We start from the raw sequence: 27,914 nt of genomic DNA on the forward strand, positions 1-27,914 counted from the left end.
AAACCTGCCCATAGAGTGGGGATAGAGAGTCTTGACTTTAAGAAAGACTCTCTAGGGGTCAAATGCTGAGTGAAACTTTTTTCATCTGTGAACTTTAATAGCCACATAAGTTCTGCGAGGCCATGGAGTCTCGATTTACTATAGGCCACGTGGCAAATAATCAGCAAATTCATTTAAAGTCATCAAACAGTAATTGTGTTTCGGGCATCATGGTCCCTCACTTATTAGCTATGCTACCTTGGGCCACTTCTCTGAGACTCAGCTTTCTCATAAACAGGATAAGAACAATAATCCCTTCCTCCTAAGGTTGTGCCAATTTGATAATATATTACTTGTACAACACTGGGGCGAGAAGTTACCTTGATACAATGGTAGCTTCCAAGTACATTACGAGGCAGGCCATCCCAGAGGGTCAAGGAACTCAGATGGTTGAGTTCAAAAGGCTCAGATCAAATTGAGATGCCTAGAGTCACAGTTTACTAAATCAATTTATTTTCATTTTAAATAAGTTTATTTTAAACAAGACATTTGACTTGAAAACTAGGATTTTTTAAGAATAATGTATCACTGCTGAAAGATTGCCTTACATGTAACAGCTATGTACAAAATTTACAAAATTGCCCTTGGGTAGAATAAAGTAACAGGCTCCTTTTTTAGTCAAGATGTCCTGTCCTTGGACCACATGGTATCTTTAGCCTCCATCTCCAACTTTACAGGTGTGTCTATTTCATTGATTGGTTGCCCTTAGATCTAGAAACTCAGCCTCATTGCCAAACCCTGTTCACAATAAGCTTTCATTAATTTACTAAGTGGTATATATCTTCTTTTTTTCTTTGAGACAGTCTCATTCTGTTGCTCAGGCTGGAGTGCAGTGGCTGGATTTTGGCTCACTATAGCCTCTGCCTCCTGGGTTCAAGTGATTCTCCTGTCTCAGCCGCCCAAGTAGCTAGGATTACAGGCACCTGCCACCACACCTGGCTAACTTTTGTATTTTTTAGTAGAGATGGGGTTTCACCATGTTGACTAGGCTGATCTCAAACTCCTGACCTCAGGTGATCCGCCCACCTTGGCCTCCCAAAGTGCTGGGACTACAGGTGTGAGCCACACTGCACTCGGCTGGAATATGCCTTTTAATCTTAAACTGCACCACAGACTCATCCTCCCCTGCGTCCTTCAAATTAATACGATAGTTGTTCTCAATCTTGTCTCCTTCCTTGGGCTATCAACCAGAGTCTTCTTAGCTGCCACTTCACAAAATGGGTACTAGTTCTGTGCCAAACAAGCACACAAGCTGTATCCTATTGGATCATTTTAAAACATTACCACAAGGGGAAAGAGATGGAGTAAACTAACATATTTTGGGTAGGATGTGGGGAGGAGAGAGAGTGGAAGGATTATACCATTTGAACCTTAATGTTACTGTTCATGTATTATTTGATGCATCAACCTTCCCTGCCAGTGGTGTAGTTATGAGGACTGTAGTGAGGATGAGCAAGGGTGGTCACCATACTCTTTTCTTTTGGAGAACTGCAGGAACCTAACCCCAGCTATAACTTGCCATAAATTAACTGCTGAGCAGCTACGGATATTATCTGTGTTTCTTGGACAGAGCACATGTGGGGCCAGAATGGATCTCACCAGTGAGTGGCTGATTTAGTGATAATGTAGTTGTCAGTCTGGCAGTAACAACATCATTACCTTATAAATATTTAAGATTTACTTGGGGCCAGGCACGGTGGCTCATGCCTGTAATCCCAGCACTTTGGGAGGATGAGGCTGGTGGGTCACCTAAAGCCAGGAGTTTGAGACTAGCCTAACCAACATAGCAAAACCCCATCTCTACTGAAAATACAAAAATAAGCAGGCCGTGGTGGTACATGCCTGTAATCCCAGCTTCTTGAGAGGCGGAGGCAGGAGAATCCCTTGAATCAGGCAGGTGGAGGTTGCAGTGAGCTAAGATTGCGCCATTGCACTCCAGCCTTGACAAGAACAAAGCTCTATCTAAAAAAAAAAAAAAAAAAAGTGCTTGGCTTTATAATTATAAATAAAACACATTACAATTCTTCAACTGAAGGAGATATGCAAAAACTTTAATGTTGTTTTGTTTTGTGTGTGCGGTTTTTTTTGGTGGGGGGTGGAGGGTTAAAACGGAGCAAAGTAGCTTACTAGAATATAAAGATAAGACCTGAATGAGCATGCCACTAATGGAGAAAGGAGTCTTTTCACAGAACCATATTTTCTCCCCCATCCTATCTTCATCTGGTGTGGATCAAAAGAAACCATTGGCCATTTGGTTAAAAAATCCAATACGCTGAGCCGGGCATGGTGGCTCACGCCTGTAATCCTAGCACTTTGGGAGGCCGGGCAGGTGGATCACGAGGTCAAGAGATCGAGACCATCCTGGTCAACATGGTGAAACCCCGTCTCTACTAAAAATACAAAAAATTAGCTGGGCATGGTGATGCGTGCCTGTAATCCCAACTAGTCAGGAGGCTGAGGCAGGAGAATTGCCTGAACCCAGGAGGCAGAGGTTGTGGTGAGCCGAGATCATGCTATAGCACTCCAGCCTGGGTAACAAGAGAGAAACTCCATCTCAAAAAAAAATAATAATAAAATAAAATCCAATACACTTATATGCATTATAACTATGGCATATACAATATGCCATAAAGACTGTATGAAGATGTAGAATCCTGTTACTCCTAGAAATCTTACAGTTACACATTTAATTTTATACAGTTACATTGTGACTAATATAGGTGCTTTACATACAATAAAGTAATAAGAGGAAAATGAAAGGACAGAGGAAACTACTGTAGTAGTCAGGGTATGGTGGAACCAAATTGCAGTTTTCTAATTGAAAATGCATTCTTGGTCCTTAAGAACAGAGTTCTGAGATAAAGTAGCACTCTTTTTTTTAGTCAAGACCTCCTGTCGTTGGAACACCTTAATTGTATCTTTAGCCTCCCAACTTTACAGGTGTGTCTTATTTCATTGATTGATTGCCCATCAAATCTAGAATCTTAGCCTCATTGCACATCTGTTCACAATAGGTTTTCATTGTACTAAGTGGTATATGTTTTTTTTTGTTTTTTCCTCTTGAGACAGAGTTTCGCTCTTGTTACCCAGGCTGGAGTGCAATGGCACGATCTCGGCTCACCACAACCTCCGCCTCCTGGGTTCAGGCAATTCTCCTGCCTCAGCTTCCTGAATAGCTGGGATTACAGGCATGCACCACCATGCCCAGCTAAGTTTTTGTATTTTTAGTAGAGACGGGGTTTCACTATGTTGACCAGGATGGTCTTGATCTCTTGACCTTGTGATCCACCCACCTCAGCCTCTCAAAGTCCTAGGATTACAGGCGGGAGCCACCACGCCCAGCCCTGTTTTGTTGTTTTTTTTTTTTTTTGACTGAGTCCCGCTCTGTTGCTCAGGCTGGAGTGTAGTGTTGTGATCTCGGCTCACTGCAGCCTCCACCTCCTGGGTTCAAGCAATTCTCCTGCCTCAGCCTCCCAAGTAGCTGGGATTACAAGCGGCTGCCACCACACCTGGCTAATTTTTGTATTTTTTAATAGAGATGGGGTTTCACCATGTTGGCCAGGCGTGACTTGAACTCCTGACCTCAGGTGATCCACCCACCTCAGCCTCCCGAAGTGTTGGAATTACAGGTGTGAGCCAATGCGCCCAGCTGGAATATGCTTTTTAATCTTAAACTACACCACTGACCCATCCTGCCCTGCCACCTTCAAATTAATACGATTGTTCTCAATCTTGCCTCCTTCCTTGGGCTTTCTGTCAACCAGAGTTGTCTTAGCTGCCACTTCACAAAATGAGTACCAGTTCTGTGCCAAACAAGCACACAAGCTATATTCTATTAAATCATTTTAAAAGGTAACTGGAAGGGGAAAGAAATGGAGTGAACTAACATATTTTGGGTAGGATGTGGGGAGGGGAGAGTGTGGAAGGATTATACCATCTGAATTTAAATGTTACTGTTGATGTATTGTTTGATGTATCAGCTGTCCTCACCGGTGGTGTAGTTACAAGGACCATAGTGAGGATGAGCAAGAGTGCTCAGCAGATAGAAGGTGTAGTCAGCACACACTTTTCTTTTGGAGAACTGCAGGAACCTGACCCCAGCTATAATTTGCCATAAATTAACTGCTGAGCAGCTATGAATATTATCTGTGTTTCTTGGACAGAGCACATGTGGGGCCAGAATGGATTTCACCAGTGAGTGGCTGATTTAGGGTTAACATAGTTGACAGTCTGGTGGTAACCTGATCATTACCTTATGAATATTTAAGATTTACTTGGAGCCAGGTGTGGTGGCTCATGCCTGTAATCCCAGCTTTTTGAGAGGCCAAGGCTAGCAGATCACCTGAGGTCAGGAGTTCAAGACTACCCTGACCAACATGGAGAAACCCTGTCTCTACTAAAAATACAAAATTAGCCAGGCGTGGTGGTGCAGTAGCCTGTAATCCCATCTACTCAGGAGGCTAAGGCAGGAGAATTACTTGAACCCAGGAGGCAGAGGTTGTGGTGAGCCAAGGTTGCACCATTGCACTCCAGCATGGGCAACAAGAGAAAAACTCTGTCTCAAAAAAAAAAAAAAAAAGATTTACTTGGTTCTTCCAGACCTTTTAATCTAAAAATGAAACTCTCATGTGTTCCATTATTTTTGTGTGTGTTCAATACATATATGTTCCATTCATCCTTTTTTTTATTATACTTTAAGTTCTGGGGTACATGTGCAGAAGGTGCAGGTTTGTTACATAGTTATACATGTACCATGGTGATTTGCTGCATCCATCACCCCGTCATCTACATTAGGTATTTCTCCTAATGCTATCCCTCCCCTAGCCCTCCACCCTCCAACAGGCCCTGGTGTGTGATGTTCCCCTCCCTGTGTCCATGTGTTCTCATTGTTCAACTCTCATTTGTGAGAACATGCAGTGTTTGGTTTTCTGTTCTTGTGTCAGTTTGCTGAGAATGATGGTTTCCAGCTTCATCCATGTCCCTGCAAAGGACATGAGCTCATCCTTTTTTATGGCTGCAAAGTATTCCATGGTGTATATGTGACACATTTTCTTTATCCAGTCTATCACTGATGGGCATTTGGGTTGGTTCCATATCTTTGCTGTTGTAAACAGTGCTGCAATGAACATACATGTGCATGTGTCTTTATAATAGAACGATGTATAATCCTTTGGGTATATACCCAGTAATGAGATTGCTGGGTCAAATGGAATTTCTGTTTCTAGGTCCTTGAGGAATCGCCACACTGTCTTCCACAATGGTTGAACTAATTTACACTCCCACCAACAAAGTAAGTGTTCCTATTTCCCCACATCCTCTCCAGCATCTGTTGTCTCTTGATTTTTAATGATCACCATTTTAACTGGTGTAGGATGGTATCTCATTATGATTTTGATTTGCATTTCTCTAATGACCAGTGATGATGAGGATTTTTTTCATGTTTGTTGGCTGCATAAATGTCTCCTAATGAGAAGTGTTCGTTCATAGCCCTAGCCCACTTTTTGATGGGGTTATTTTTTTCTTGTAAATTTGTTTAAGTTCTTTGTAGATTCTGGATATTAGCCATTTGTCAGCTGCATAGATGGTAACAATTCTCTCCCATTTTGTAGGTTTCCTGTTCAGTCTAATGATAGTTTCTTTTGCTGTGCAGAAGCTCTTTAGTTTAATTAAATCCCATTTGTCTATTTTCGCTTTTGTTGTCATTGCTTGTGGTGGTTTAGTCATGAAGTTCTTGCCCATGTCTATCTCCTGAATGGTATTGCCTAGGTTTTCTTCTAGGGTTGTTACAATTTTAGGTCTTACATTTAAATCTTTAATCTGTCTTAATTTTTGTATAAGGTGTAAGGCAGGGATCCAGTTTCAGCTTTCTGCATATGGCTAGCCAGTTTTCCCAACACCATTTATTAAATAGGGAATCCTTTCCCCATTGCTTGTTTTTGTCAGGTTTGTCAAAGATCAGATGGTTGTAGATGTGTGGTGTTATTTCTGAGGCCTCTGTTCTCTTCCATTGGTCTATATATCTGTTTTGTTACCAGTACCATGCTGTTTGATTACTGTAGCCTTGTAGCATAGTTTGAAGGCAGGTGGCATGATGCCTCTAGCTTTGGTTTTTTTGTTTTTGTTTTTTCTTAGGATTGTCTTAGCTATGCAGGCTCTTTTTTGGTTTTATATGAAATTTAAGGTGTTTTTTTCCAGTTCTGTGAAGAAAGTCAGTGGTAGCTTGATAGGGACAGCATTGAATCTATACATTACTTTGGGCAATATGGCCATTTTGATGATATAGATTCTTCCTAACCATGAGCATGGAATGTTTTTCCATCTCTTTGTGTTCTCTCTTATTTCCTTGAGCAGTGGTTTGTAATTTTCCTTGAAGAGGTCTTTCACATCCCTTGTTAGTTATATTCCTAGGTATTTTATTCTCTTTGTGGCAGTTGTGAATGGGAGTTCACTCATGATTTGGCTCTTTGTCCATTATTGGTGTATAGAAATGCCTGTGATTTTTGCACATTGATTTTGTATCCTAAGACTTTGCTAAAGTTGTTTATCAGCTTAAGGAGATTTGGGGCTTAGACGATGGCATCTCTAAATTAAACACGTCATCTGCAAATAGAGACAATTTGACTTCCTCTTTTCTTAATTAAATTCCCTTTATTTCTTTTTCTTGCCTGATTCCCTGGCCAGAACTTCCAATACTATGTTGAATACATTCATCCTATTTTTAACATGCCTCACAGCATAATTATTTACTATTTATACTTCATACACCTTACAAATTTCATTATGTCTAATGAGCTATTTGCTCCCATACTTAGTTTCTCTCAATTTCTATGGCAGAATTGAATATTCTTAAATAACATAGCAAAAGCACATCACAGTACTTAGAATAGTATAGGCAGTATGAGTTTCCCCCAGGATATTCAAAGTTATTGGGAGAGCAAATAAAAAAATTAAATGTGTAACTGAAAGGGCTCAAGGAGTAGGAGGATTCTACATCTTCATGTGGCCTTTATGGCAAATTGTATTTTCCAAAAATGGCCACAGCAGTATTTCTGGTATCATATGCTGTTCCAGAACTTGGATACACCTCCCACTAGAAGGTGGCATCTAATGCACTTCCCTTTGCATATGGGCCATCGATACTACTAACAAGTAGGATACAGTCAGGTGCCAGATAACAGTTTGGTCAATGATGGACTCCATATATGGCAGTGCTCCTATAAGATAATAATGAAGCTGAAAAGTTCCTATCACCTAGTGACATTATAGTCGTAGCACAATGCATTACTCATGTTTGTGGTGATGCCACTGTAAACAAATCTGTGTTGCCAGTGTATTAAGTATAGCTCATATAATTATGTACAATACATAATATTTGATAGTGATAATCTATATTACTGGTTTATTTAGTACAGTTATCACTATTTTAGTGTATACTCCTACTTACATATATATATTTAGAAATTGGTAACTGTAAAATAGCTTTAGGCAGGTCCTTCAGGAAGCATTCCAGAAGAAGGCATGGCAATTAGAGGAAATGACAGCTTCATGTACTTATTGCCCTGGAGATGCTCCAGTGGGACAAGGTGTGGAGGTGGAAAACAGTAATATTGATGATCCTGACCCTGTGTAGGCACAGACTAATGTGTGTGTGTCTTAGTTTAAACAAAACAGTTTAAAAAGTAAATTATTTTTCAAAATAGAAGAGTTTATAGAATAAGGATATGAAGAAATTTTGTGCAGCTATACACTGTTTTAAGCTGTTATTACAAAAGTCAAAAAAAACTTAAAAAATTAAAGAGTTTGTAAAAAAGTTACAGTAAGGCGAGGTTAATTTATTGAAGAAAGAAAAATATTTTAATGTTTCATGTAGCCTAAGCATACAGTATTTATAACATCTACAGGAGTGTGCAGTAATACTCTAAACCTTTACATTCAATCACTGACTCACTTAAAGCAACTTCCAGTCCTGCAATCTCCATTCATAGTAAGTGCCCTTGTTATACAAGTGTGCCTTTTTTTAACTCTTTATATCTTTTTTTTTTTTTGAGACGGAGTTTCGCTCTTGTTACCCAGGCTGGAGCGCAATGGCGCAATCTCGGCTCACCGCCACCTCCGCCTCCTGGGTTCAGGCAATTTCTCCTGCCTCAGCCTCCTGAGTAGCTGGGATTACAGGCACACGCCACCATGCCCAGCTAATTTTTTGTATTTTTAGTAGAGACGGGGTTTCACCATGTTGACCAGGATGGTCTCGATCTCTTGACCTGGTGATCCACCCGCCTCGGCCTCCCAAAGTGCTGGGATTACAGGCGTGAGCCATTGCGCCCGGCCTATATCATATTTTTAGTGTACCTTTCTGTGCTTAGATACACAAATACTCTTGTGTTACAATTGCCTACAATATTCAGTACAGTAACATGCTGTACAAAATTGTAACCTTGGAGCAGTAGGCTATACCATATACCCAGCCTAGATGTGTAGTAGGCAGTACCATCTAGGTTTGTGTAAATAGACCCTACAGTGTTTGCACAACAGTGAAGTCATTTAACAAAAACTGGCTCATACAGACTACATGGGAAGCCCACGTGGAAAGCAGCTGAAGCACCAGCCAATAGCTGACATCAGCCTCCAGATGTGTGAATGAATGAGCCTTCAGAGGAATCCACCTCCTAGCTGTCATACCTTCCAATTGAAACCCCCAGACATTATGCAGCAGGAAAAACACCATCTTGTGTTCTGTCCAAATTCTAACCCACAGAATCCATGAGCATAACAAATGGTTGTTATAAGCCACCAATTTTGGGATAATTTGTTATGCAGCCATAGTAGACAGTCCAGCATCCATTCCACTTAGATTTGTGTGGTGATCACCTAAGAAGACAAGCTAGCCTTTTGTATAGAAAATATGTAATTTCAAGCTACTGCTGTCTTACAGTATGTAATTCACTGAAAAAAATCCTCATTTCTCAAACTTAATGTCTCAACCCCCTCCGCGCTTTTTTTTTTTTTTTTTTTTTTTTGAGACAGAGTTTCAACTCGGTCGCCCAGACTGGAGTGCAGTGGCATCATCTCAGCTCACTGCAGTCTCCGCCTCCCAGGTTCAAGGAGTTCTGTCTCAGCCTCCTCTCCTGAGTAGCTGAAACTACAGGCACATGCCACCTTGTATAGCTAATTTTTGTATTTTTGTAGAGGTGGTGTTTTACCATGTTGGCCAGGCTGGTCTCAAATCCCTGACCTCAAGTGATCCGCCTGCCTCAGACTCCCAAAGTGCTGAAATTACAAGTGTGAGCCACCATGGCTTTTAAATAAAAAAACTTTCACAGCCACTGTATTGTTACTTAAGTATGTACAAACCTAAGACCAGTAATAAACTCCTTATTCTTGGAGCTTTACACAATTAAAAGTAGATTTGTAAATTAAATACAAGAGTATAGAAATGGTAAAATTCCATTTTACAACCAAAAGCAATGGATGATGATGATGTTTTGCTGAAATTATATTGCATAAGTGTGAATTTTACAGTGACCATTAATGAAGTATGTTCTTTTGCATTCTAGCCACGGGATAGATAATTTTTTCTACAACTCTTTTTATCAGTTGCCTTTCATAAGGAACAAATGTGTCATTTACATATTCCACTCTAAATTTTTTCTATTGCTTGACATCAGTGCCATCATAAATGGTCAACCAGGTAATTCAAGATGCTGCATGTATATAAAGAATCAAAATAAGATGCTTGTGGAAAGTTGGTAGATCTGGAACCCTAGTTTGAAAACTGCTAAACAGGTCTATATTTAATGAGTCATTCATTTATAATTCAGGAGACTCCAGTGTGAAGGAACGTGAAAATGTTGGAGGTAGATTAGCTTAGAGCTAATTGGAATAGGCCAAGTGCAGGATAAAGCAAGCTTGAAATAAGGCAGTGGTACTGGAAAATGCAAGAAGAATGCATGCGAGTTAAGTAAATGTACTCAAGATGACTTGATCAGTGGTTGGAGCTGGAGTATAGGGTAAAGGGAGGAGTCTAGGATGACAAGTTTCTAATCCAGAGACTAGGCAGTTAGCAGCTCCTTTTGCCAATGAAGTCTTAGTAGGAAAACAATGAGTTGTTTTGGGCATGTCAAGATCATGATTCTCATGAGATCCAACTGGGGGTTTCTAGTAATGTGGTCCAGAAGTGACTGGCTTGGCCATAGATCTGATCCAGCTCTGACAACCTGAAAGCCATACTTAGCAACCCTTCAAATGAATAATAAATAAAGCAGTTTTTGCAAAAGAATCAGCAAGCAATACAGATTTTAAAAAAATATTTCAAGTGCAGTACAAAGAACATTTCCCACAACTATTTCAGAATAAGTTGCTAATATGTATAGGCTAAATGCAGAAGAAAAGAAAGGACACAACTTTCTTTTACCGATTATAAGTGTTAGCACTGGAAGGACAGTAGTTTTGGGTCATAGAGTTGGATAATAGGACAACATTTCAAAGATGCAGAGTTCCAGTGAGATAAAATCAACAGGTTACAACAGTATGTTCCTAAATTGTATTGAAGTTGGTCATTTGATCCTTTCAACATTCCACTGGGCACTGGAGAGGAAAAGGTAATTGAGACACAGTTTTTACGCTTAAGGAACTTATAGAGAAGGGGAAATCGAGCAGATACATTGTTCAGAGGAGTACAAAGAAAGGGTAAAACAGTTTTGTCAAGGTGGAGGGCAGGTCAAGGAGAGCACCTCAAAGAGGTGGGTAAACCGGATTCTGAATTATTAATAGGAACCAACCATTCCAAGAGGGGCCATAGAGAGTGGGCAGTAAGGTCAGAGGGAGCAGTATTTATACAGGCTTCAAGGTGACAGAGGTCATAACCCACCAAGGGACTGCAAGTCTTTCAGTATAACAAGGTAGCAGGTAAAGATAAGGCGGTAAAGCAGGATTCCAATCATGAAGGGCCTTGTTGAGTTTGAACTTAATCTTACATGGCCATCGGTGGAAAGTCAGTGTATTTTAAAAAGGTGAGTAAAATGGTTAATATGCATTTTAGGAATTGTTGTGCCTCGACATATTAAAAAGAACAAAACAAACAGAAGAAACCAGTTTGTAAGCTGTTGATATAATGTAGGTAAAAGGTGGTGACAGAGTTAGGTCATGACAGTGAATATGGAGAGAAGTAAATGAACTCAAGAGTTCAGTATTTAACTACAGGGCTTGGTAGTGAATAAGAATGTAGGGGTAAAGAAGAAATTGAATGATTACGTTTCTGACATGGTAACTAGATAACTTACTGATTCATAAATGAGTTTTGATGAGGCACTCTTGTACACACTGGGCTTAAGAGAAGTGAACAAGGATAGAGTTTCTGATAGCCTTTGTTATTGTGGAGGGTCACTAGAAGTCAGATGATGAGCATGTAAACTAAGTTCGGATAGTACATGGATGGACCAAGGGTGGTGAGAGTTGGAGTATCTGTGAAGCATTCAGGGTAAAGTCATAGCTGTAGGAGGGCAGGCAGGGGTCCCCTTGTTACTGCAATCAACTTCTATTGGTTTAGGGCATTAGCAGTAGGAGAAAGTACAGAATGATGAAAAATTGCACAAAAACCTTAGTTCTTTATCACTTTCTTAGATCACTTAAACACTTAAGTTGCTGTACCTTAATATTGGCAACTTTCTGCCTCCCTTAAACAGGTGTCCCAAGATCTGCTTAAGTTTTATTTTAAAAATAAGAGAATATGTTGCAGTGCTTCCAAGTTCATGTGATCAAGAAAACTTACATTACTTCGCATCCAAGTCAAGGACCATAGCTTTCCTATATAGTGCTCTACTACCTCATTTATTATAGGTAATATAGTGGTTCCAGATATTTGGCATCTTTTACAAATAAATTCTTGCATTCAAAAAATATGAGTGAGGGCCAGGCACAGTGGCTCACGCCTGTAATCCCAGCACTTTGGGAGGCCGAGGCGGATCACAAGGTCACCTGTCTCTACTAGAAACACAAAAATTAACTGGACATGGTGGCAGCAGCCTGTAGTCCCAGCTACTCGGGAGGCTGAGGCAAGAGAATTGTTTGAACCTGGAGGCAGAGGTTGCAGTGAGCCAAGATTGTGCCACTGCACTCCAGCCTGGACGACAGCGAAACTCCATCTGTCTGGGGGGCGGGAAAAGAGTGCTTTGTTCAAGGCCTTGTATTTCAGGTTATGAAATTTAACATCTTAAACTTTTTCAACATCAGACATATCTTTTTAAATGCATGCTTCTCCACTTTATTCCAGAGTATATAGAACAGTTTTTAGTGGATAGCCATCCTGACCTCAAGTAAATGTTAGCCTTGAGTACTGTTTTTTTTAAATTGGGTAAGGATGCTGGCATGTCATGTAGTAGGCACATTGCAGTATTCAGACTTCTAGACCTAGTACTAACCAAATGTTTCTATATTAAATGACTTATGTTGTGCTTTTTGAATGTTTTCTAGCTTCCTTAGTCTTAATTTTACTACTCTGGTCTGTGTTTAAAGCAGAAACCTGATGATCAAAACCTCCAGGAATCAAACTCTCTCCTTTTAATCACTGTACTTGGACTTGAGTGCCTATATTTTGAGGGTATTATGATTATTTTATTTTCGCTCACTCCTCCATACCCCAACCCTTTTAATAGTTGAGGATCACTATGACTGTTTTAATGTGGGCAGAATTTTTAAGAAAACACAAATTTATATATTTGTTCCATAAAGTTACTAAAAAGTAAACATATTAAAAGTGATCATCACATAAGCCTTCCATTTCTGTAGGTAGTAGCAATGCCTGTGATTTCATTAGACAAAACTGAACATGTAAAAATGTAGTTGGCCCCCTGGGAGACTGAGGCACTTCGTTTACAGATAACTTTCTTAAGGCTAACTCAAAACACATCTAACCAGAACCATGCCATAAGCTTGCCAGAGAATGACAATGCATTTAAACATCATAAATAGCCAAATTTCATCTTCCCCATTGAAGACAGCATCTCAGGTACAAATACATGGCCTGGTAGTGTTTTTCCTGGAGATCCTACTTGTATCAGTCAGCCTGTAGCAGTGCTACAGTTTAGCTGCCAGAAGTAGCGTCTGAAAAAGTTTCAGGAAATTGAATTATTTTACTTTACCCATGAAACACGTATCTGCTCTTTTGGAGCAAGCAGCTCTTTATACTTTATGAGAAAACTTAAAAAGTTAAGCTTTTTGGCTGGGTGCGGTGGCTCACACCTGTAATCCCAGCACTTTGGGAGGCCAAGGGGGGCGGATGACGAGGTCAAGAGATCGAGACCATCCTGGCCAACATAGTGAAACCCTGTCTCTACTAAAAATAAAAAAATTAGCTGGGCATGGTGGCGCACGCCTGTAGTCCCAGCTACTCGGGAGGCTGAGGCAGGAGAATTGCTTGAACCCAGGAGGCGGAGGTTGCGGTGAGCCAAGATCACGCCATTGCACTCCAGCCTCGGTAACAAGAGCAAAATTCGGTGGCTCAAGCCTGTAATCCCAGCACTTTGGGAGGCCGAGGCGGGTGGATCACAAGGTCAGGAGATCGAGACCATCCTCGTCAACATGGTGAAACCCCGTCTCTACTAAAAATACAAAAAATTAGCTGGGCATGGTGGCGCGTGCCTGTAATCCCAGCTACTCAGGAGGCGGAGGCAGGAGAATTGCCTGAACCCAGGAGGCGGAGGTTGCGGTGAGCCGAGATCGCGCCATTGCACTCCAGCCTGGGTAACAAGAGCGAAACTCCGTCTCAAAAAAAAAGAAAAGAAAAAAAAAAAAGTTAAGCTTTTCACTTTAAGTACCATGGTTGATTTCAGACAGGTCTTCAGAGTTCACTGTTATCCTTGGGGAAAATTATGCAGGACAAAAATTTTTTTTAGAAATAATTAGCAAAAATATATGAATTATTGCCTTTTCATAACGCAGCCAGGAATTTTACTGGAATATTGATTATTCTATGACCAACTCACTTATAATCATACCTTCCACAGAACAGTATACCACTGTATGTAGTATATACAGGTTCCAGAATGCCTGGAGGTATAAATCACTTGAGCACTAACTAGATGTGTAACTTTGGGCAAGTTGTTTAACCTGTGACTCCACTTCTCTTGAGGATCATTAATAGTCTCTTTCTCATGGGGTCAAATGAGATAATACATGTGGAACACTCAACAACATGTGGCCAGGCACAGTAGCTTATGCTTGTCATCCCAGCACTTTGGGAGGACGAGGCGGGTGGATCACGAGGTCAGGAGATTGAGACCATCCTGGTCATCCTGGGCTAACACGGTGAAACGCTGTCTCTAAAAACACAAAAAATTAGCCGGGCGTGGTGGCACGCACCTGTAGTTCCAGCTACTCCAGAGGCTGAGGCAGGAGAACTGCTTGAATCCAGAAGGCAGAGGTTGCAGTGAGCCAAGATCGTGCCACCGCACTCCCCAGCCTGGGCGACAGAGTGAGACTCTTTCTCAAAAAAAAAAAAAAAAAAAAAAGTATGGCACACAGTAAGTACTATAATAACGGTAATTTAGAGAAACTTCATTTTCACAGTCAAGTGTTTTTTGAATTTTAAGAGGTAAGAAGATATTTTGCTTAATCCAAGATACCTTGAGGTAAATTTAAAAGCCACATTTTAAATATATTTCTATTGTTTTTCATACAGATATCACTTCTGTGGTTATCAAATGGTTTCGAATCTATGTTCATGCCTACTTACATAGATTGATGTAAAAAGTAAAAATGTTTTCATTCACTATTGAAGGCACTTCCAACCAGCCCCTTATCAGGAGGAAGAATCCAATCCAGGACTAGTTTATCAATAGATGTACTTTTTCATAGGTTGTAAGTAGGAAAGGTTTGGCTCTCAGGAGCTTTCAACAGGGCATTTATATTTGTAAATAAAAAGGAATGTTCTTTGGGCAGTGTTTCAGAATCACCTGGGATGATCTGAATGAAGATTTGTGGCCTCTACCAAAGACTGAAGCAGAAAGGGAGCAAGAAGATGAGGAATGCTTAAGAAACTGCATTCACAAACTCTACATCTGAATTTTACAACATACAGAAGCATGGGAACTACTGCCTCAGGTAGGTGTCTCAACCTGAGTTTAAACATAGGATTTGATGACTTCCTTTAACATATAAAATATTATCTTTATGGGAGGGATGTTATTTGAGGGCAGCTACTAAATAGTCAAATCATTCTTTTAAAATACCCTCCCACGTCTGCCCCAGTTATCCATTACACTGTATAGTCTCGTATTCAGATGATTTAGGGGGAAAAAATGGTAGCAGCAAACTCTGAAAACACTCAGTAAAGTTCATTCTTGGTCTTCTCTTCCTAAATTTGTATTCAATTGTTAAGTTTAAACACTAAACAAGACCAAAAGAGAACTTTATTTTACATGTCTTTATTTTACATTTAGAACCGTTTTATGATTTACTTAAAAAAAAAATCTTTTAATATTACTAAAGTTTTTTTAAACCAAAATCTTGATTTAGGAAGACTTAAGACATTGTGCATTATTTTAAATATTTTCATTATTTCAGTAACTATTAAAAATAAATTCACAAGTAGGGTTTCAAATGTCCTAATCATATCTAGGTTGTTCTCATTTAATATTTTATCAATCCCATATGTGCATACAAAGGTTAAGGTGATAAACTGTATATCTTTCAAACACATTGATGCTAATCAGCTCTTGATCTAATTACTATTTCATTTATTCAGAAATAGCATTTAGACATAAAAACCAATGTCTTGCTTTGTAAAATAACCTTTGGCTAATTTACACACATCTAATACAGCGTGTTATATAAGTTTTAAGTAATACAATGAGTCACTACTATCATTAAGTTTTAAATATTTTTAGTGTTAACAGGGCTGAGAATATCATGTGGTTCAGTCTTCTGACGAGAGCTATATAATAAAATCATAGTGCCTTTGAACATGAAGATTATCCTCAAGGCCAGAAGTCCTACAAAGGAACTGAAAGGTAGGAGAGATTCCAGAGATTTGCTGTCCTCATTTTTAACATGTAAAGTGACTGTTTTAAGTCACTTCATTGAAGACTTAGTAAAGAAAACAGTGTTGTTATGCCACTAATAAAGCTACTTAAACCACAATAATTTTGGGATATTAATCCTAGACTACATAATTAATGGATCATCAAAAAAAGAACCTGTCAGTTATTAAGCGTAAGTAAGTTAACTTCCTATGCCAAGTAAGGGTCACACTTCACTTCCTCCATTTGTAAAAAGAAAAGGTGGCCAGGCCAGTGCCATTCAGGATTCTCTGCTAACTGTAAAATGTGGACTGACTTTCTTCTTTTTCTTGTAGTCCAGATGTATATAAACTTCCAGTTCTTTAAATCAAAAATTTTTATGCATATAACCATGTCAGTGTATTGCCCTTAGTTTAAAAATGTACAACTACATAAATAAAAACTATTGTTTCTTCAGTATTACTTGACATTTCTTCTGTAATTTATTTATTTAAAAAAGTAAATGTAACAAGATACTTAAAAAAGGCTAGATACAAAAGTAGTTAAGCTGCTCACGAACATTTAAAATTTTCCAAAATGTATCTTCAATAATCATGATCTTATAAAACATTTTACAGTTATCAGAAAGTGCCCGGGCTGAGTTTACATAACTGAAATACCTTAGTACAAATGTCTAGTTAGAACTGAAGTGCAGTAACCCCTTGACTGACTGCTCATTGAAAAAGGGATACAAAGAAAAGGTTGATTGTGATAAAGTATTGTGCATTGGCCCCATCGTATGTACAAAAAAAGTGCCCTCACTCAAATGAGCAAATTACATGCAAAATATTAGTGATATCATTTAATGTCCTAGAGCTCAATGCAGTCAAAATAAACCGCAATAAAAGTGGTTTTTATAGGTAAAAGTGATTTCATCTCTTAAGATCTATCTGAATGTCAAGAACTTTTTTACAAGTTCCATATACATGATACACAATTGCAGCCAACCACAAATTAACCACCATAAAAAAAGTTAAAATGAAAACACAGAACATACTTAATTTTTTATTTTGAAATTCCCTATTCCCTCTATACAAGAACCTTTGCTGAAACACTTTCCACAAAGGCAGCAGTGAATTTTCAGAACATTTACATTTTTTTTTCCCCTCAGCAAAAAGATAAATCACAGTGTAAATTATGTTGTTCTGCTGTCATCTTTGGCTGGGATTAGACCCAGAAGTTGTTGACTAGCAAACCAATATAGCCAAATGTTGCTAGTGTTCCTCAGGCCTTTAAGCTATAAACTCAGCAAGGAATGTTTGCATTTTCTCTCTTTAAGGTACCACCCGGGGGGTGGGGGGTATGACAGCATTAACTTCCATAAACTTTTATAGACAAATGGAAAAAATCTACAAAATTAGCTAGTAATATTACACAGCAATACACACTTTTTATACTCTACACAAAACCAAAATTCTTGGTCTTAATGGCGAGTAACAATTTCTGTTTGAGAATCTGTTTAGAGGAATAAAGTGGGACATAAAGTCGAGAAATGCAAGTATTTGCAGTAGGAAGATGTTGGTCATCTGGTGGTCTTATTGTGATTGAGGGCATAGGCTGAAATCCTTCTTCACTGGCTGGCAATGATGGGCTTGATGTCCAAAAGTAAACCTAAACAGGAATTTAACAGGTTAATATTTAACTTTTAACTCTGACAATATATACAGAGCCCTATTATGTTAAAACCTAAAAGGAGCTTTTTTTTTTTTTTTTTTTTTTTTTTTTTTTTTTTTTAAATAAAGACAGGGTTTCACCATGTTGGTCAGGCTGGTCTTGAACTCCTGACCTCAGGTGATTCGCCTGCCTTGGCCTCCAAAGTGCTTGGATTACAGGCATGAGCCACCTCGAGGAGATATTATTTTAAACTGAGCTATAAATGGAAAGGGATCATTCACACCTCAACACAGGTTTTTGTTTGTTTGTTTTTTAAACTCTTCCCCCCAAGGGAGTAAGTCTAGAGTTAGAAAGTCATTTTTTCCCCTCTCTACTATCTCAGAGCCTCAGGGTTTTCACCTGTAACATGAGGCTGTGGGACTAAATGGTTTCTAAGAGCCTTTCTGGAAGCTGCATTCCATAAAGTGTCTATTAGTGGAAGAAAGGCACAAGGCTGCCCAACAACAACAACAAAAAATCACACAGGTTATCTTAAAAAGTTATTTTACACTAAGGAGCAAATAATAAAGCAAACAAGTATTTACTGCTACGTTGTGATACAGAATCATTTTATAATAGTTATTACTAGGGAACATCTATGCATCAGAATTCATGCAATAAGCCATATAAACACCAAGTTTTATCTATAATAAAACTTGATGCAATACAGTTTAAATGATGCTCAGTAAATGTTATTAATAACTTATACTTTTTAACTTAAATATAACCAAGGATATGTCTCCCTGAAATATTTCACTCAACATGTAACATTCCTCATCAATCCATCCATTCATACACATGAATCATTCCTCAGTGTCCATATCTTAAGTTTTTCTTTTTTAATCTAATCCCTTTATAATGCACAACTCAACAGTGAAGTATATCCAATTTCCTAGAATAACTAGGAAACCTTGTATGGGAAAGCTCATCTAGAATTCTATATAAAGGAACAGAAAAAGAAAGGTATCAGGATCTATAAAATCTGAAAAGAAATCCAAGCCGGGCGCGGTGGCTCAAGCCTGTAATCCCAGCACTTTGGGAGGCCGAGGCGGGTGGATCACGAGGTCGAGAGATCGAGACCATCCTGGTCAACATGGTGAAACCCCGTCTCTACTAAAAATACAAAAAATTAGCTGGGCATGGTGGCACGTGCCTGTAATCCCAGCTACTCAGGAGGCTGAGGCAGGAGAATTGCCTGAACCCAGGAGGCGGAGGTTGCGGTGAGCCGAGATCGCGCCATTGCACTCCAGCCTGGGTAACAAGAGCGAAACTCCGCCTCAAAAAAAAAAAAAAAAAAAAAAAAGAAATCCAAAAGAGGTACTCTAGAGATGAAGCTGATGCAAACCACTCATTTCATAGATAAGAAACAAGCTTAATGTAGTGTTTCTCCAAGGATGAATGTGGTTAACCAGGGTAGATGACCTCGCTGCTGGATCTCCAAGAAGATGGAAGAAGAGAAATACTCCTACTAGTGAATTATAACACTCCAGGAGGGAAATAAACTTTGCAGGACTAATTAATTCACGGGACAGCTGTTTCAGAAACCCCATACTTAAGTCCTCTAGATGGAACAGGATAAAACCAACAATATGTGAAGAATGATTTCCCAAAAGAGAAGGGTAAGGGGGAGCAAGATACCACGATATACTGCTTATACCCTAAACACAGATTTTCCAAAAGGGTTTAAGACTCACAAATTAAAGGTTTTTGCAGGAAATTTTGAAGTCTTTATAGAAGGAGATTTTCTTTTTTCTAAGATTGAGTCACTAGCAAATTTTTCTTTCAGTAAAAGGCAGAAACTGCCATGAGATTTAAGTTGGCTGACTGGACTGAGGAAATACAAGTTTAAAAACAGCAGGAAATTAAAACTAGGGAACAGAATAAAACAGTTAACTTAGAAGTTACACTGGACAGCCAATCATTTCTATTTCTGTTTTTGGTGGTTCTTACAGACTTGATATGGGCCTTGTCTTAAGGAAACACAGTGCCCTCAATCTAAGGACTAAAGGTGGTAGAACTTAAGCTATTAAGATGATCCTGAAACCAACAGGGACAGGTATAATATTGGTACTAGTGGGAACGTCAATAGCCGCAAGACTGGGGAAGTCAAATACTGACCAATTATGTCAAACCCACCTGGGGAACAACCTAAGTCAAAATTACCAGGGTGGCTAAAAACTGAGAAATGAACTAGGTGGCAGCTAGAACTGCTGAACAAACCTATCTCGCCATAGCAGAGAAATATTAGAAGGCTCTCACAGCCATGTAAAGATTCAGGAGTGCTAAAAGCATGAGTGCCCCTCTACCCCCAAAATAAGCTCCTCCCTAAATGAAGGTAACTGGGAATCTGCAAGTTTTGTTCTTTCCTGCACAAGTAACCATTTCCCCTTATTCAAATAAAATGAAGGATATATCTAGAAATATGATCCTTTTCTTTCCATGAGTAGTCTAGTTTTGAACTAAGGCTGGTTAGACAGGGAAATGTTCCAGGAACCATGAAGAGTAAGAGTATAGAAAGGACCCTCCAGGGTTTTCTTGATAAGGAATGTCCTTCAAATTTCTACAAGAAAGTCTGCAGCATAATGCCTTTCAAGATTAATGGGCAAGATGATTTGGTTGTGCTTTTACTTGAAGGTGGACATAAGTTCCACTGACTTGGCAGACTTTCCACTAAGATCAAAGGTACTGTTATCTATAATTCTAAGTTAGCTGGGACTCTTTACTAGTAACATTTTGAAAGACTTAATACCCACATATCACAAGCTACTCTCCTCTTAGTATGCAGACAACAATCAAGATTAGTCAAAAGGATTAAGGATGTATACAGGGAGAAACATATGTAAGCAGTACAATAAAAAAGATAAAAAGCCATGTTGCAACAATAAACTGGTATCTTCTCGGACTAGATAGCATATTAACAGCTAAATGTACTTCACCCTGCTTAGAGCTTTAGTAATACTTCAGATATTGTTATAGAGTAGAAAAACAAGAACTTCCTTATTTGTGACCTTCTTAAATTGCTCTACCCAAAATTAAAATGACCAACCATAAGAAAAGGCCATCATACATGGTATTTTTAAGTTTTATATTTCCTTCTACAAATCTCGTGAACTTACAAGATCTTGTCGTTCTGTCATGCTCATCTTCTCTACTATTGACCAGAACCAACGCTTGAACTGCAGAAGTTTCTCAGCATTTTCTCCTAAGAATGAAAAATGTAAATAAAATATACTATATCAGTTATCTATAAAATATTAATCTTATAGGATACAAGATTAAAACATTAAAACTGGGGGGGTCTAATTCCTAATACAGGGAATTAACGGTGTTTGCATAATGTAAAACCTCTATAGTTCATTAGTCAATCCTGACTTAATATGACCAAAACAACAAACCACCAGCCTCAAAATTGATATTCACATGACTTTAATCTTATCTGTATGTCATTATTCTTAGGACCTCAAGAAATGAAGATTCTCATTCATTCACTGGGTGGGGAATGCAGAGAGGGGAGACCAGAGATTCTGCATATCTAAAATGCTTTCAGATGATGCCCATGCTGCTGATCTGAGGATCACATTTGGGAGTGTAGGCAGTTTCTTTGGATACTTTGTTTTCCTTCCTAAATTTTCAGTTTGTATATGAGAAATTCTTACTAGTATTAAAAACTGTATTACAAAGTAGCACAAAAACGATTACAATATATAGTTTGGCTAAAGCTGCTTGCAAAATAGGAAAAATAAAGGAAAACAGTACCTTTGTGTACATAATAATCTTGGACTATAGGTATAATGCTTTCAGAGAATTTCTTGGAGCTTCTAATGTATAGTCACGGTTAAAAAGCCTATTCCTAGACCACAGGACTTTCAAAAGAAAGAACTGCAGCCAAACACTGGAGATAAAGGTTTTTCTTCCAACAGAATTATCATCACCACTCCTTATTCCTCCTAGATTCTCCACATGTTTGTGTGCTACTGTGTTTTTAGAAGTATGATTTGGGTCCAGCTCTATAAAGCAATCATCATACAAATTCTTTCATTAGGGAGTTCAAGCAACATGAATCAGAAAAGCCGGGAGTTGTCATATGTATTCCTTTTTCTTTTATGAGACGGAGTCTCACTCTGTTGCCAGGCTGGACTGCAGTGACGTGATCTTGGCTCATTGCAACCTCTGCCTGCTGGATTCAAGTGATTCTCCTGCCTCAGCCTCCCGAGTAGCTGGGACTGCAGGCATGCACTACCATGCCCAGCTAATTTTTATATTTTTAGTAGAGATGGGGTTTCACCATGTTGGCCAGGACGGTCTCAATCTCCTGACCCCATGATCCACCCGCCTCGGCCTCCCAAAGTGCTGGGATTACAGGTGTGAGCCACCGTGCCCCAGCCAGGGATTCCTTTTGCTTTATCAGTATATACAAATCTTTTTTTACACAGTTGCTCACCACGAAAAATTTTTTGAAACCTAGAAAAATTAAGCAGTAAAGAGTTAATAACCTAATACTAAGCCATCAAAATACTATTTAGTTCAAACGTATCTTTTAAAACAATGTAAAAAAAATTTTTAATGCTTAAATAATATAGCAAATTCCCAAGCCCTATAAATAGGTCTAAGAAGCAGAAGCTGTCTGACCTATCTATATAGTTCATTCTTTAAACATTTTTTTAAAATGTCCTACCTGATTCATCATTGAAGGAGGTAAAACTGATCAGCATTTGCACATTGACTTCACCGCAGCCATTTACCAAAAGCCTAAAATCTTCTGCCGTTAAATCTTCTAATGAATTCTTTGGAAGCACATCTAGTAGACCTTTCCTCATTGCCTAAAGAATTTCAGAAACAATACTTCATTTTCCATGTAACATTCATATTAAAGCACAATAACTAATTTTAGCAGCCTTCTCTAAGAATATTAGTTCCCATTTTAAACGAGAGAGCAAACAAAATTCAGTCCTGTATTTTTTATTTAAGATTCAAAAGAGACAGAACATGGGGAGGAAAGGCATAGTGAATAAGCTATAGGTTCAAAAGTGAAGTAGTATTATATACCAGTGGTTAACAAATAATTTTTAAAATTATGTTAATAACTAACAGGCTAGTCATTAAGAATAATAACAAACAGGCTAGTCATGAAGAATAGCTTCAATCTGTCAAAAGTGCTATCCTGTCAGCATCTTAGGAAGGACACAGGGACAACAATAAATCTCCCAGACACAAACCCAAAAGCTAGAGGCTTACTAAGAAATTATCATGTGCCAGAAATTGTTCTGAGTACCTTACCTAATTCAATTTAATCTTATCCTCGTGTTTCAAAGGAGGGAACCAAGGCACAAAAAACTTAATTTGGTAACATCATACAGCTAGCGGGTGATAGAGCCATGATCTGAACTTTAACAGTACGACTCCAAAGACTGCAAAATTACTGTAGCACAGGAATCAGAAACACTCAACCACCACCAGTCATAAATCTACATAAACATTTTACCAGCCGGGTGCGGTGGCTCACACCTGTAATCCCAGCACTTTGGGAGCCCCAGGTGGGCAGATCACGAGGTTAAGAGACTATCCTGACCAACATGGTGAAACCCTGTCTCTACTAAAACTACAGAAATTGGCTGGGTGTGGACGCATGTGCCTGTAGCCCCAGCTACTCAGGACGCTGAGGCAGGAGAACTGAACCCAGGAGGTGGAGATTGCAGTGAGCCAAGATCTCACCACTGCACTCCAGCCTGGTGACAGAGCGAGACTCCGTCTCAAAAACAAAAAAACATTTTACTCTGGGTGGGGAACAAATTAACATAGTAGGATTGATGTTACTCTTTAGAAGGGCCTGACTTTAGGGTTGGGGTTGGCATTGAGTAGTGTCTGAGAACTTGCTTTTTGGAATATTCCAAAGTTACTAACTGACAGGGCTGACTGGAGCTATGAACCATGCTGTATCAGACTACCTAGACTATTTGTGCAAACAATACAGTTCAAGATGAATATGTGCTTTCTTCAGGGATTCTGGAATTTCAGTAATCATGGCTGGTTGTGCAGTCAGAAAATGCCCACGGAACTAGTCTCCAATGAAAACAGAGCTCTGACTCCAAAGTGGGCTTCCCTAAGCACAAGTAATATATAAATGACGATACATCTCACTGGTGGAAGTGCATTCTCTGAAATAGCTCATGCCCCTCCCTTGAGAGAAAACTTTGAAAGCCTGCACCTGGATTCCTCTGCTGCCTATGTTCTTTTCCCTTCTGATCTTGCTGTGGGTCCTTTTGCTACAATAAACAATAACTATTAAGTACAACTGCTTTTGAGTCCTGTGAGAGTTCTTTTAGCAGGTTACCTATAGTAGCTTTGGTTAAAACAAAACAAAAACAAACCCAAAAAACAACAACAACAAAAAAAAACCAAAGGTATTTGTGGTAACAAAATGATTGTTTCAGGGTCCTACCACTAACACAGAAGGACAAAGGACTATCTGACCAGAACCTAAGAGATGGAAACATTTTAGTACAAAAACGCAAAGCCTTTGTACCTGTCAGTCTGTCTCACTGACTACCACTAAAGCAGTAGGACCCTAAAACAGTCATTTTGGTACCACAAGCCCCTTTTCCACACTTTTGTTTGCCAAAACTACTTTCTCACGATGACATGGTTTTTCCAAGTAGTATTATCAAAAAGTACTTGGTTTGGATTCTTAATTTAGGTGTATTCATTTTGGTTTAAAAAACTTGGCATTTTATAAACAAGCTGAATACACTTTGCTAGTTTATCACACATTAATGCACAAATAGCTTCATCAGATCATGCAACACACTTTAAGGAAAACACTTACATGTAAGGGCTGTTCTGCAACTACCAACATTCTGTGTTCTGCGTATTTCCGCACATACTCATACACATTCTGGGGAGTGACGGGTATATTTACACCATTAGGAATGAGTTCGACCTGTGAAAAATTTACCAGTGCTATTTAAAGGCAATTTTGTCAAAGCAGTAAAATATCAACAGTGTATAAAACTAGTTCCTAAAATTTTAAAATATAAAGACAATTCTTTATTTGACCATAATCTTAAGAGAAGGAAACATTTTAGGCCAAAAGAAAGTACAAGCCCTTCTACCTCAGTCTATCTCACTAACTCTTGATCCATCTTTATCTCCCTACAGTATTTATTTCTTCTATGTATACACACATTCATCTCTTTCAGTCCCTAACTAAACTGTCTATACATAAGACAAGCACAGCAGTTTAACCAAATTCTCTTGCCAGATTCAGAAAAGTATATACTGCTTTACCTGTCCTCCACCTTCTTCTTTACATAGGTCAATTGCAAATGCCAAATCCATTGCTGAGAAAACAGCATCAGCATCTGAACTCTGAGAAGCAAGGATTAGTTGCCGCAAACTCTCATACATTACAGGGTCAAAAAAAGCAAAATCATGCCAATTGACCTAAAAAAGTAATCATATGAAACTCAGTTATGAAAGGAACAACCAACATCTTCGTTCAATTAATTAGTAAATTAAAATAATATGATACAGAATTTTATCTAATTTGAAGATATGCTGATATATTTCCCCCTGGGTATATTACTGTTTAAAGAGGTAAGTTTAATAAATTTTTGGCTCTGACAGTATTTGCTTTTCAAAGTGTTATATTTTGAAAAAACAAAGCGAAAGCATAATAGTTTTAAGTTCTACAACTGCAAAACTTTGCACTTACCAAACACTAATTGTAGGGAACACCTGGCTCTGAACTTAATATATACCTTATTCTTGATAGTAACATAAAATATAATTAAATCCAGATGATAAATCTGATGCTCAAGGAAATTTAGTAACTTGCCCCCCAGGTCACTTTATTGGGTTAAACCTGAGTCTATCTGATTCATGAGCTGTTTACTAACTCCTGCTGAAGACTCAATCTAACAAAAATTGTATGTTGTCAAGCTTTGAGTCTAGTTCTTTAAAGAAGAACATTTTAGCCAAACACATTAAGAATTTAATACGGTCAGAGTTAAAAAGAAAAAAATAATATTCTTGTACTAACAAATTACTCATCAGTAGGTCTGATTAAAGAGAATTATTAGGAGACCAAGCTTTAACACAATGCTTATTTATCAAATGTGTGACATGTACCTCTGGAAAAAGACTATAAATCCTCAAAGCCTCAGTGATGTGATGACTCACACCTGTAATCCCAGCATTTTGGGAGGCCAAGGTGGAGGCATCATTTGAAGTCAGGCGTTCAAGAACAGCCTGGTCAACATGGTGAAACTCCATCTCTACTAAAAATACAAAAATTAGCTAGGTGTGGTTGTATGTGCCAGTAGTCCCAGCTACTTGGGAGGCTGACAGGAGAACTGCTTGAACCTAGGAAATGGAGGTTTACAGTGAGCCGAGATCACACCACTACACTCCAACATGGACAACGGAGTGGGATTCCATCTCAAAAAAAGAAGCTGTTAATAGGTTCTTAGCTGCAACTTTGAAATGACAAACAGCAAGTTCTCAAATAACATTTCATTAGAACGTTGATAAGAAAAAACTGGTTTCTTTATACATTATTTCAATTAAAGTTGCAGTTTCCAAGGACCTATCGAGGACAGTAAGAACTTAATCCCAGCTACTCAGGAGATTAAGGTATGAGAATTGCTTGAACCTAGGAGGCACAGGTTGCAGTGAGCCAAGATCGCGCTACTGCATTCCAGCCTGGGTGACGGTGTTTTTTAAAAAAAAAACAAAAAAACCCTCTGTCTATTCCATTTATTTTGTTTCACATAATTTCTCTAAATATTTTTAGGAATGTAGGCGGTTTTGTTTTAAATCAAAAGCTGAAAAATTAGCATTGTATATTAATTTTAGAGCAAACCATTTTTTCTTTCCCCCCTGTAAAAACACATAAAGAAGGTAAGTTAATTCCATCACCCAGAGATCAGTACTGAGCATGCTGTATTGTACTGCTTACATTCTTTGGCTACTCCCATGTGCTTCTTATATGTATTTTTGAAGCTGAAATGCGTTTTCCCCCCCCTTTTTGAGATAGGGTCTCGCTCTGTCACCAGGCTGGAGTGCAGTGGTACAATCATGCCCCACGGAAGCCTCAAACTCCTGGGCTCAAGCGGATCCTCCCACCTCAGTCTCCCAAGTGTAGCTGGGACCACAGGTGCATGCCACCACACTCAGCTAATTTTTAAAATTTTTGGTAGAGTCAGGGTCTCATATGTTGCCCAGGCTGGTCTCAAACTCCTGAGCTCAAGAGATTCTTCTGCCTTGGCCTCCCAAAGTGTTGGGATTACAGATGTCAGGCAAGAGCCACACTGTGCTTGGCCTGGAAGGCTCTTTTCAATGCTACTACCTTCTCTACACTTGGTTCAACTTACTGAGTTGTACCAAGTAATAGTTCGTGGATACAATTTACTGAGCATTTACTATTTGCCAGGTATTTACAATGTTGTGTTTCTTACCAATTTATAAATTAGGAAATATGGCAGAAATGTCAGCATATTTGCTTGCAACAGGATGTAGGTCTGTGAGACCTCCAATGCCACCTGTGTTATCCACTCTGCTATGCCATCTCCCCACAGTCTTTTCCTGTCTCAGTAATTTATTATTTTTGTTGACCATAATTGTTTGATTAAATGTTTTATAGTTATTTACAATGGCTGTAATGCTTTAAGATTTAATAGTAAATGAATGCTACGAACATATGCTAACATGTTGGTTATTTTATAAAAGAAAATTTTTGCAATTGTGAATGCAACTGGGTTCATCAAAATCACTTACTTTTCTACCAAGCAATACTTTAATTACATGTCTATTCAATGTGATAGGACATAGTTCATTCTGTAACAGACATAGTCCAAGAATCCTAAAAATAAAGACAGAGAAATAAGATTTAAATAATTCTAAATACATATGTGGCCCCCACATAAATATACATATTAATATTTTGAGAAATTATCTACAGCCTCATTTCTATCCAGCATAAAGTACAGCATATATACTTTAAAAAAACAAAAACAAACCAGGAACACCAGCCTGAGAGTGTTTTGTTTTTGAGACAGGGTCTCACTCTGTCACCTAGGCTGAAGTGCAGTGACACAGTCACAGTGGCTCCAACCTCCCTGGGCTCTACCTCAGCCTCCCAAGTAGCTGAGACCACAGGTGTGCACCACCATG

The 27,914-nt window shown here is 38.8% G+C and overlaps 1 protein-coding gene across 6 annotated transcripts in view; it reads right to left on the bottom strand.

Moving 5' to 3' along the window:
- Positions 1-17,080: 17,080 nt before the first annotated feature.
- Positions 17,081-27,914, bottom strand: part of UBR5 (ubiquitin protein ligase E3 component n-recognin 5) — a 149,824-nt gene continuing 138,990 nt past the window's right edge. For all 6 annotated transcript variants that reach the window (XM_010351417.3, XM_003940676.4, XM_010351416.3 and 3 more), the window contains exons 54-59: positions 27,519-27,603; positions 25,029-25,184; positions 24,568-24,681; positions 22,420-22,564; positions 20,861-20,946; positions 17,081-17,702 (exon numbers count right to left, since the gene is read on the bottom strand). In XM_010351417.3, coding sequence (XP_010349719.1) covers positions 17,490-17,702; positions 20,861-20,946; positions 22,420-22,564; positions 24,568-24,681; positions 25,029-25,184; positions 27,519-27,603 — 799 coding nt within the window. In that variant the 3' untranslated portion in view covers positions 17,081-17,489. The remainder of the gene's footprint in view (positions 17,703-20,860; positions 20,947-22,419; positions 22,565-24,567; positions 24,682-25,028; positions 25,185-27,518; positions 27,604-27,914) is intronic.

This window comes from Saimiri boliviensis, chromosome 15 (assembly GCF_048565385.1).
Source record: "Saimiri boliviensis isolate mSaiBol1 chromosome 15, mSaiBol1.pri, whole genome shotgun sequence".
In the NCBI taxonomy this organism is placed as follows: Eukaryota; Metazoa; Chordata; class Mammalia; order Primates; family Cebidae; genus Saimiri; species Saimiri boliviensis.